A 12,191-nucleotide genomic window follows, 5' to 3' on the forward strand; every position below is an offset into this window, starting at 1 on the left:
CACCTCATGTCTTCAGAAAATGTGGCACATTCTCACTGCCAGCCTCAAAAATTACGAGGTGACACATTTAAATTGCTAAGTTAACAAGAGAGCTTAAGCTGTTAGTTTTAAAAATGTTAATTGTCATATCTTCCTAATACAGTAAGGCCATACTGACAATGAGTGTAAGAAACAACTAGTTTATGTATGAGTTCAAGCTGAGCTGTGCATCCTTTCACAGTATTTATAAAATTTAAATTGATTTCAAAATGTAGTTCATTCACCATAAAAATGTTCACACAAGGACATTCACAGCTAAAGTTAAAGTATGGTAACTTTTAAACATTCATGTCACAATTTGAGATTTTTGACTATTTGACAAATGCACAGATGGTTGTATAGATATTCTTCCTATTTTTGTTGTGCACTTGTGACTTTGTTTTTTAAATTGTAACAAACCTGTCGATATTCAATGAGGTTGGACGAATATTTGGAAAAAGTGATTATGTATAGAATTTGTTGCAAAATGCTATTGCATCTTGTAACAATGTAGTAAAATAATGATATACTACTGTACTAATGGGATAGTAGAACTGGTCTTGTACCAGAAGCAGCGTACGTCATTTAGGACCAGTTAACTAAGGTATTAGGTCATCTTGTTAATGAGGCCAAGTTTCTAAGTTTGGTCTCTGCAGGGCCAGGATAATTCATGTAACTTTGTTCTGTGGCTGCCGAATCCCTGAATTCGATCAACTGTCTTGCAAACACACATGGTTGGTTGCAATCCAAAGTACATTCCCTATAAATAATGAGAAGTGAAATGGAGGCACTGATGACAACACACTTTAAATTTTGAAACTTCATTAATTTATTTTTGGTGATACTAAATTTACATTGTTCAAGAAATTAAAATGTCTAAAAAGATATTTAGTGAAGAGTGTCTCTCCCACCCCTGTCTCCCATCTGTCTGGTTTCCTTTATCCTTCTCATTAGGGAATCTCTATTATTAGTTTCCTACATACCCTTACCAGTGACGCTATAAAGGATCTATGAATATATTTATTTTCCCTACATCCTTTTAACAACAAATCATGCTGTCCTTTAGTAAGTGATCTGGGCCTTGCTTTTTTCACTTAACAATATCTGGGGATCATTTCAAAGACCTTTCTGGTTCTTCTTCACCTGTGCATAGTATTCTGCTCTGTGGAAGTACCATAGTGTATTTAACCCTTTAATGGATACTTAGATCGTTTTCAATCTTCTGTTCAATTTTTTTTATGTTGGATTTGCATATTTCTGATTAAACTTATTCCTAGTTATTTAGTAAGTTAGTTGCTATTACAAAGGGGATCTGTTTTCATGTTGGATCTGCATATTTCTGATTAAACCTATTTTCCTAGTTATTTGATAATTTAGTTGCTATTACAAGTGGGATCTTTGTTCACTACATCTTATCACTGATTGTTGTTTGTATATATGAAAATGATTGATTCCCATGTATTTTGTACCTTGCTAGTTTACTGAATTCTTTTATTGCTTTTAGTAGATTTTGAGTTGATTTTCTAGGGTTTAAGATAAGCAGTCATATCATCTGAAACTAGGGATGGCTCAAACCAAATAATAAATAATAATGATAAAGTGGGCATCTTTGTAATGTTCTGACTATAATGGAGCTGCTCTGTGTTTCTCGTTAAGCATTATGCCAGCTTCAGTGCTGAGATAGATATACTTTGTCATGTTAAGGAAATAGCCTGAGTCTTATTTTATTGACTGTTGTATCAGGGATGCATGTTTAATTGTCAAATATCTTTCCAGCATCTACAGATATGATCATTTGATTTTTTTCCCCCTTAGATCTCAATGTAATTAACTTGATTTTTGCCTTGCTACCTACTTACTACGACCTACATTGGGGCAACTTCCTACTTTTTGGTTTCTGAATGTAGGCTTTGCTTTAAGTTTAAAAATATGGAAGTTTATTTTTATAGACATATAGAAAAATAACATTTCTCTAATGAAACGCAGGTGACATGGGGGAAAGAGGTGATCGTGGACCCCCAGGAAGAGGTCCCAAAGGTTTGCCCGGGACTTCAGGTCTCCCAGGTAAGAATAAGCAGGCTGAGGTGGGAACTTGGCAGCCAGCGGGTGGTCTGAATTGGATCACATCTTAAAGAACTGCTCTTTGTTTGCCTCTGTTCATCATGTGATGTGCAGTGATGGCTGGCATGGCTCTTTCAGGACCAACTTTAATGAGGAGTTAAACAGTCTGTAAATCACGTCTGTATTCTTTGAGAGAAAATACATGTCAGGGCTTGAAATATTACTTTCTTTTTTTTTTTTACCTCTTTATTGGAGTATAATTGCTTTACCATGGTGTGTTAGTTTCTGCTTTATAACAAAGTGAATCAGTTATACATATACATATGTTCCCATATCTCTTCCCTCTTGCGTCTCCCTCCCTGAAATATTACTTTCTTGAATAAGTACTTTAAAAAATAGTGTCAAGGTCCAACCACAATGCACTCGTTATAAAATTCTGAATGAATGGGGTCCTGTCCACTTCTAGCCCAGTTGAGAGTTCCCTCTTCTTTTCCTTTAAACCAAAAAGTCAGAGCAGCAGGAAAACGAATCCACGTCTTCAGCTATTCGTGACGCATGGGGAGTAACTGACATCTTATTCTAAAAGCTTCTCCTTCAAACATCCAGACCCTCCAGAGGCCCACATCCCCAAATAAATAAACCTGAAACATTCCTACTCACGAAAGTCATGCCCAAGGATGCATCCCAGCTGGGTCGACCGAGGGGACAAAGTGGCCTCTGTGTGAGAGCCCGGGTCCTCTCACTGGCCGTCTGTTCTCTTTACACACTGGCTACTCTGTGGCCAGAGTCCAGGCTGCTGCACGTTGGGAATGACTGCCAGGTCCAACCACAGAAGCAGCCTCGCGGGCCGAAAGCCAGTTCAGTTGAAGAGCATGAATGGCCTGCAGTCTCCCAGCAAACGCTCTGATCACTGCTGGGCCAGGGCTCAGGAAGGGCCCCAAAGCTCTGGGGACACCAGTCGGGGGAGGGGGGCTTGTGCAGGGATGTGCCCCACACTCCCACAGTGGATTTGGAAAACTTGGTTGAGGGAAATCTAGCAAAAGAAATGATCGTTTTCTAATTCTGCCACAGGCTTACATAGCGGTTTGTGGCTATAATTGCAGCCTGAAGCATCATTGCTTTCTAATTATCCATTGCATTGCTTCTGGGTTTGGCTTTCTCATTTAAAAGAATTTTTAAAAAATGCGTTTGGAGATAGCTCAAACACTGCCTTTCTAAAACGGTGATTCATGGGCTGTCGAGATGTTTTCACAAACTGATGAATTTTTGTGATTGGAAAAGGAAGCCTTTATGATTGGAAAAGGACAGAAGACCTGGATGGAGTTCAATGGGACCCAGACAAGAAGATTTTGGTAAACAATAAAGTCTGGATTCACTGATGGATGTTTAGAAGAGAGAAAAGGAAAATAGAATTTACCGAGTGCGCTTCTCCTTTATCAATGGTAGGAATAGGAGGTTTGAAAGCTGATAAAATATCATCTTCACCATTTACTTAGTTATCTATGTATTTATAGGAGAGACTGACAATTTCTCCTTTGCGCATTTGGTTGACAAATAACAGTTCTTGGATAAGCAACTTGCACTATTAGCACGATTTTCCTTTAACAAAAATACATGATCATTTCTGGTGACTCTTATTTTTAAAAAATCTGTTCATAAACCCCATTTTGAGTTTAAAAATGGGAAGATCGAGAAAGACCAGCTTGGATTTGTGCAGTGTCCCGGGCTGCCACGAGGGGGCGCGTCATGCCTCACCTCGGGCTTGCCTGGTGCTCCGGAGCCCTTGCTCTGCCCCAGGGGGCTCCACAGGTTCGCTTGTTAGCACACCTGTCATCTGTGCGGGCGAGTGGTAAGGTAGGGCAAGGCGTCTCTGGCATCTCTGCCAGGCCTTCATTGCATTTCCTTTATGACAATGGTTCGATTTGTCGCAGCTGGTCTTGGAATTAATACTTAAATCTGATTTCTTAAAAAGCTTCGTGGGCTCCCCAGTTCAGGACCCTGAAACCTGCCCTTTTCCATTTCCTTTCTGCCGTTTCCCAGCCCTTGCCCCTCCCTTCCTGGTACCACTTGGAAATCTGGTCTTTCTTTTCCTGTGCTTTTGTTACATTTTTCACTGAGAGGATATTTGACATTATTTAGTGAAAAATCGGAGTTACAGATTATTCTTGAAAAAATTAAGGCCAGCTTTCTGAAGCGTGCTTTACCACACAGGCTCAAAGGGTCCAAATTTATCAGCCTCCTTGAGGCACCAGCTGAGCTGGGGCTTTGGTTTTGAGTCAGCTCACATCCCCTTGTCTACACCTAAACGTACTCAGATGACAGTTTCCCAAATCCATCAAGTCCCTGAACAAGAGCTTTTAGGGCCATTCCGCCTCTAAAGTGAGTCCTCTGAAAGTGGACTCTTGGGAGTGTGGGTTCCATAAATCAGACATCTGGGCTCAAATCCTGACTCTCACTTACTAGCTTTATGACATCGGGCAAGTTCTTGACTGCCCAGTGCCTGTTTCCCCACTTACGAAAGAGTGATATAGTCAATAATCACATCTCTCGGAGAGGCTAATTCTGAGAATTAAAGAAAAATCAATCCATGTAGCGTGCTTACGACAGCTTCTGGCTACAGTGGGTGCTCAAGAAATGTTAGCTATTGGTACTATTATTAACGTAACAAATGCACTTTTGCGTTTTGAGGTAGATGAAGGTCAGAGGTGGACCCTAGCTCAGTCCCTGTGGCTTCTCCCCTGGCTCTCAGTAAGAAGACGCTACTCTTCTGTCATCCGGCACCACCTCTGACACCTCGGACCTTCCCTCCGTGAAATCTACTTCAACTCCAAATCACAAATGCAAAGTGCTGGGTCACAGTAAATCATGTCATTAGTTCATTATCCACTGAGAGGCTGGGCCATTTTTCATTTCCCCCGTAGAGCACGGAATGTGATTAGGAATGTGATTTCTGGTCTCTCACAAACATGACCTTACGAGGACTTCAGGACCTGGGGGGACCTTCACCAGGGCTGTGTTCAGGAACTCGTCCGAAACCTTCTAGGTAAATATACGTCTTATGTAAAGGAAGGAGCCTGCAGAACAGGATACTCTGTGACCCCCTTTGTTGTCCCGATTGTTGGATTTGGGACTCGAATTCTCCTGAATGGAAAGGAGATCCTTTGGTCATTCTTGGTGCTAACACATCTGATATCCTTGGAAAAATGTTAACTAATACCTTCATGATCTATCAGTTGTCAGGATTGCTTTATTCTTTCTGGACTCTTTTAGTTCTCGGTCTCCCCTCCTTCTCTCAGCTTGTTCAGTGTTAAGTATTATGTGCCCTTCGGGTTTGTGATGGTACATCGCCTAATATGGACCATGGGTTATTATTATGACCGTGACATGGACTGTCATTTTGGCTGTAGTGCTCTGTTGTCTGAACGTAGACCTAAATCGTCTAGCTTGCTTCTCGCCTGCAGCCAGAAGCCGGCAGGGCAGGTGTGTAAGAAGGATGGGCTCCGAACGAGGCTGCCCTAGGGTGGGTTCTGCTGTGTCACTCCTTTTCAGCTCTGCCATCTCCGTGTGCTCAGCTTGTCCCCTGCACATGGGGGGTTCTACCCCTACCTGCCCTATGGACTCATCTAGGAGGGTCTGTGGATGTGTTCATACGTGGAAAGCACTTAGGTTAGTGCGTGGCTTATGGCAAACATTCTGCAATTTTAGCTCATTACTATTATTATTATTTTTCTTCCTTTTGTATTTGAAGAAATACAGACTTACAAAGGTCACAGGCCCTGACAAAGGTCTCCCAGGTAGTAAGTGACAGAGGCCAGTGTTCACACGTCCAGGTTCACGTCGTGGACAAAATGATTCACTGGTGGTCCGGGTGTATGCTGAGTCTATCTCGCCATCCTGGCATCTGACTTCGGCACGATCCCCTTTCTGCCTCTCTCGTGGAGCTGTGGGGACCACATTGAGCGAGACCCCTGGGGCCTTAGACCCCATCCCTGCCCCTACCTCCCGTCTCTTACCAGAACCCTTCGGTGGGTTGTTGGATGGGGCTGTCTCATCACCAGTATCTTTTTGCCTGCCTGGTCCACTGGGGACTAGTTCCTTGGCACTCTGGGGATTTGAAGAAAAAATATTTGAGAGTGGGTCTTCACTTCCTCTTTGTGCATCTAAACGCACTGGGGGAAGGAGGAAGTTAAATGATGGTCGTGTGTGAATGTGCCCGGGAGGTTAGAGCTGACCTGCGCTCATCATGCCAGGTTTCTTGTGCAAGATTTGCAGATAGGTGAGATTCACTTGTGAATACTGGGTGGAAAAAGTCCCCAGGCGCAAGGGGCACACCTGTTTTAGGCTTATGTGTAGCAGTGGTCATTTCTCCTCTATTTCCACTGCTGTCCTGTTTCCACTATTTTATTCGGTCTTGGGCATCTTATGTAAACAGGCCACTGTATACACCACATCCTTAAACATATGTGCTTTGTCAAACACCACGAAAGTTAGCTCGGTACGAGGTGAGAAATGTAAGAAATTCCCTATTTAATGCTGAAAATTATTTCCAGGTTTTGTTTTGTTTTTAAAGCCTGCCATGTACAGCCCCTTTTATTCCGTAGCAGGTATTATTTATTAGGTCCCAAAGAATGTTCCAGCCAGGTTGCGCCTCTGTCAGTGTAACACGACTGCCCTCTCCTGTCAGCTCAGAGAATGGCACAGACATTCATTTAAAAAAAAAAATCATGAAAAGTTTGGCAATAACATTTTACAGGTCCTTGAAATTTCAGAAAACGGTGTAATGATTAGGCAGTTAGTGTAGCTACAGACCTGTGAGGTAGGCAAAGCAGAATGAGAACCCTTCAGATCCGTGCTTTCTCTTCCTCATAAGAGTTGGAAAGTGGTTTATAAATATTTGCTAACGCAGCCGCTGGACTTCCTGAACGACTTGGTGTCACCCCCAAATTTGGCTCCCACATAATAGTCTTAGAGCACCTTGGAGGGTAGATGCCCAAGGTCAGGGCTCACCAAAAACTCATAAGCTGTTATGGGAAGGCTGTTTTCCTTTTCCTCTGGCCATTTCACCTCAGAAAAATAGCTTTAGTCACTTGTGATAGTTACAGAGTTGCAGAAGAATCGTTAGTCATGCTTGGCTATCGTGTCTCTTTCTGCCTCTCAGTCAATTCAGGCTCAATGAATTAAACCACACACACACACACACACACACACACACACACACACACGCACACATGCACTCATGGATACACCTTGTCAGAGTTAGCAAATCAGTAGGTGTGGAAGCACAGTTAGGATGGAGGAGGGGTCCAGGGCCCTCATTTCTAACTCCAGCGCTTTCTAGCCACGTGACTGTGTGACTCTGGATTTCACCTTCACTCTCTCAGTTTACACACCAGGAAAGTGGGATTGCCAGGGAGTGGCACAGGGTAAAGGGAATGCTGGTGGGCTGGTGAAGACTTACCCAACGCTCCAAAGGGCAACTTGCTGTGTTTGCCAGAGGAAGACTTGGGCTCCATGTGCTTAGAATAAATCCAGGGGAGACAGGACGGTTTCATCAACTCTTTCCTTGGAGGATACGCAGGAATCTGGAATAAACTCAGTCATTGAAAACACCCTCTCCTGGATTGTGTTAAAATGGGGGAGCTCAACTTGAAAAAAAGTTCTCCTTCTGCTTTTTCATACTGCTTGTGTAGTAGAAAAGAAACTCCCTGAAGTTTTAGGTCTTAGGCAGGAGGCTGGCGTTACACATGTTAAAAAAGTAAATTAGTGGCTAAAATAGGAAAGCTGTTTATTTAAAAACTCAGCTTCTGAGTTGCCCTTGAAATGACCAGAGGTCTGGCAGCCCTGGCCCGTGTTCGCCATGGCAGCGGGGACAGGCTGGCGTCCACTCTCCAGGTCACCGCATGCCTCAGTCCTTCCTGCTGTCTCCATAACCCTGATGTGTTACAGCTTCCATTACGTCTGTGGTCTCCCGTGTAGACAGAGGGCGGATTTCTTAATCCAGGGCAGTTTCTTTACTACATCAGGAGTCAGCAAACTTTTTGGGTAAAGGACCACATTCTTTGAGCTCTGCAGGCCAGGTGGCTTCTGTTGCCGCCGACACCTGTGCCCTTGTAGTGCCAAAGCAGCTGGGGCAACGTGGAAACTAATGGCCATGCTGTGTGGAGCTGCCCATCCCAACCTACACTCCCTGCCCCTGTGGTCACTGCGTGTGCCACCTCTCCTTTGGGCGTTTTCTCCCCCTAATCTTGATTTGATTTTTGTTAAGGCATCCTGGAATGTCTCAGTGGGAGCTCTGCAAATCAGCTTTCAAATGCATTTATATCTGACCTCTCTTTTTAATCCTTAAAAGATCAACTTAACCTTCAACTGTCCCAGCGCCCGGAGATCTGAACAGGCTCTGCTAGAGGCACGGTTCTGCCGAAGCCTTGTTGATGGGTGCTGCGGGTTAGAGGGAGACTTTCTCAGGTGCCTTGTCTTGAGAGGGAAACAGAATCATCTGCTTCATCACAACTTATTATAGTCAAGTGAAAGCTCATGGGATCAATGAAGGGAAATGACTTACATCTGCTTGTCTACAGCCTTGCGATGTATAGAATCAAAGATAATTATTCTCTGAAAACTTAGTAATGTTTTGTCCTGTAATGTTGCTTTGTGTGGGTCTAATTGTAGATAAAGCAGGAAAAACGAGGTGTTATAGCCAGAGCAGGATCTCTAACCTAGTTCCCTTCTGAAAGTGTGCGGGCTATGTAATAAGACAGCTTAATAAGACCAGGTCACTGTAATAAGACCAACAAAAACCACATGTAACAAGACCGCTAAAATAGGAAAAGAAAACTAAAAACCACCAAGAGAGAAGGAAAGGAAGTAAACCTACGTAAATATATAGCTGAACGTATAGATTTGGGTTTCAACTTTTTGGTTGAACAGCCAAGTTAAAACAGTTGACACCAATGAGGATCTGTGTCAGACCGTGTTATCCTGGCACAGACGATTCCTTTTACACGGCCGTCTTATTGCCCCCTTTGCAGTAATAGTATGTCAGCGCTGCTGGTGCGATGAAGTACACGTTCAGCAGAAATGTCTCTCGGTTACGGGAGCCGTGCCGCCGGGCCTCACTGGTTCGTGGGTGAACCAAACAACCTCTGGACTTGACAAAAGAAAGCGACGCCCCCGAGAAACCTAGGACACCGTGTAGTTCCGGCTGCGGTAAAGCCCCCGATGAGAGGACTTTCCGGCAGCTTTGCAGGGTGCATTGCACAGTCTTCTAAGAGACGTGAATCCTTAGCATTCTAATAGTCATTTATCGGGTGCATTCAGGCTCGGAACTTTATTATCAGGCAAGCATCATCTGTCCTGTAGAGGAAGAGACGGGGAGGTGAGTGCCTTGCTGACGTCACCTGACTCATAAATGGCAGAGCGAGAACTTCCAGCCACCTGTTTGCCTCTGCCCACCACCGAGCTGTACCTCTCCCTGCCCGGAAATTGGGAACCCGCTAGAAATAAGGGCAGCTGCTAGCGGAGTGCTGTTCAAAGAAACCCAACGTGAACCACATGAGTTGAGTGTATAATTTTAAATCTGCTAGTCGCCACGTTAGAAAAGTCCAAAGAATCAGGTGAAATTCATTTAAATAATATTTAATATGTATACTTAGAGTAGGATTTAATAATTATTTAACCCAGGGTCCAAAATATTATAATTTCATCGTGTAATAAGTACCAAAGTTATTAATGAATTATTAAAAAATCGAAGTCCAGACGTGTTTGGCACTTACGGTTCACCCCCCATTTGACATGGCCACGTTCCCAGGATCGGTAGGTGTCTGTGTAGAGAGGCTACCATACTGTGCAGTTCAGCTCCTCTGATGGAAATGGGGGTGAGAGAGGTGAGGTCTCCTAACACTTTTAATTTTGAAGCAACCCGGCTGCAATGAAGGAGTTTTATTATATCATCATTATCTTCATCATCATCGTCGTCTGCTTTAATCATCCTCTGTCATTTCTAAAAGCGTTTGTCAAGGGCCTCTGTACACGCTGCCGGGCAGTGGGCAGGGTGGAGGGTCCATTGCCTTCTGTGTCTCTAGCCGTGAGGGCACTCCTGCTTACACGTGCATCTTCTGTGTGTTTCAGGTGACCCAGGTCCTGCCAGCTACGGGAGGAATGGCCGGGATGGTGAGCGAGGCCCCCCAGGGGTGGCAGGCATCCCTGGTGTACCCGGCCCCCCGGGACCTCCTGGCCCTCCTGGTTTCTGCGAGCCAGCCTCCTGCACCGTACAGGCTGGGCAGCGGGCATTTAATAGCAAAGGTCCAGATCCATCAAAGGCTTAGTGCGGCACGGCTGTCTGCACAAACCACGCCTGGCGAAGGGCTTGGAGGAGAAACACCCCCAGGAGCCAGGGCCCAGGTGACGGTGCCTTACCTTCAATGTTATTCTATTGATAGAAGTCCCACCTGACCATCAGGTTTAGAACAATGGTGCTATTCAATAAATCCTCTTTCCTTTTCCTTGGAGAGGAGCCACAGGGTCATCGATCAAACTAACAAATAGAACTGACAGTAGTCCTGTTCCCAGGATTTTGAACTTCCACGTGCTATCCGTGTGTGTTACGTCATGGGCCACGGAGCCAATAAACAAAAACAGCTGTTTGGTTTACCTCAGTTGCGGCAGTTCTTTTCATTTTTTATTGAGAGCTTGTTCTCAGATGATAGTTTCAGCCCTATGATTACCAGACTGGTTATGAAGAAACCCCACTACCGTCAATAGAACTGGTGCTCAGAATCCCCCCATATCCCGGGGGGGCCAGGGGTGCTGTGCCGCTCGGCGCGGTTTCCATGCTGCACGTGTGGGTCCGCAGCATCAGCTTGCATTGTTGTGGAACTGTACTGTATCCCAAACCCGCTAATATTTGGGGCTCTTCTGTGTGAAAGCAAAGAAGGAATCTTAATATCCTGCCATTCGTAAGTTTTATCGATGAGATTATTTATTTTAAAGGTTTGAGGTAACGTCTCTGGTTGTACCAAAGAAGCAATAAATACGGTTTCTTGATCTCTTGCCATGTTTTCTTATAGTCATGTTCAATGAAAAAAAGTCACTGAGATTATTTAGATACTTAAAACTTTCCTCATTTCTGTAGGCTTATGTTTATAATGTTAGTGATTTCTTCTACAGAGACATTAAAATGCCCTTACTGCTCCCCAGAGGGTGTTGTTTTGTGACAGAGTTCTTCGTATGTATGTGTTCGGTGGGGGACTGGGGGGAGATGGGGAGGGCTTCACGGACCTTTCTGAAATGAAATGAAAACTATGAACCCATACCCCAGAAGGATGCACAAACGCATGTATGCAAATCTGCTCGCATGCTATGTCAGAGATTTCACGGGGCCCCTAAGCCTGGCCTTGCTTGGTTTCTAGGAGTGGAACCGCTGACTTCAATGGTGCGTTAGCGCCCTCCTGGTTAGAACTTCACTGATGCAAAAATGATTTGTATTTTGCCGTTTTTCTTATAAAGGCAGCTCAGCTGAAGCACTGTATTCTTATCAATAAGATAGGTATTGCCTGACCACTCAAGCCCTTTATTTCTACTTACGTAATCACATTGGCCTGCTGTTTCATCAACAACATCATGTTAACTATCGATCAGACTTAATATATTCATTTTATGTCACAGTGCCTACGACTGACTTATCCCAGGCCATAGCACTGCGCTCTGAACAGCCAATATCTTTTTAGTTTATGGCACTCAGTTCTCTCACGTCAAGGGGAGTGAGCCCCAATAGGATCTTTGATGCCATTTTTTTTCCCTCAGGTGTACTTTCTCTACATTTAAAAACTTTAGCCTGATTCGTTTGGTGAAATCAATCATTATATAGTCTGTACTCGGGATTCTTTTAAACTGCTCACGGCATCTAGTTCTGTGCTTCTGGTATGGACTGTGTTCAAGGGAAATAATTCCAACTTGGCCGCAATAGATCAGGGCCATTGACACCCTGGGAAGGATGGTCTTCCTTCTTGGGGAAGAGAGAATCTTTGGAAGCAGAGATATCTGTCGTAACTACTTAAAATTGTCTTCATATGAATGGCAAACCTTTTCAGGTACAGTGGCGTATAGTCAAATAA

At 44.0% G+C, this 12,191-nt stretch overlaps 1 protein-coding gene across 2 annotated transcripts in view; it reads left to right on the plus strand.

Annotated features, from left to right (window-relative positions):
- The window catches only part of COL9A1 (collagen type IX alpha 1 chain), an 83,771-nt gene extending 72,648 nt beyond the window's left edge, over positions 1-11,123 (plus strand). For both annotated transcript variants that reach the window (XM_060030641.1, XM_060030642.1), the window contains 2 exons: positions 2,005-2,082; positions 10,207-11,123. In XM_060030641.1, the coding sequence (XP_059886624.1) occupies positions 2,005-2,082; positions 10,207-10,403 (275 nt within the window). In that variant the 3' untranslated portion in view covers positions 10,404-11,123. The remainder of the gene's footprint in view (positions 1-2,004; positions 2,083-10,206) is intronic.
- Positions 11,124-12,191: the final 1,068 nt, after the last annotated feature.

Source organism: Delphinus delphis, chromosome 14 (genome assembly GCF_949987515.2).
Source record: "Delphinus delphis chromosome 14, mDelDel1.2, whole genome shotgun sequence".
Classification (NCBI taxonomy): Eukaryota; Metazoa; Chordata; class Mammalia; order Artiodactyla; family Delphinidae; genus Delphinus; species Delphinus delphis.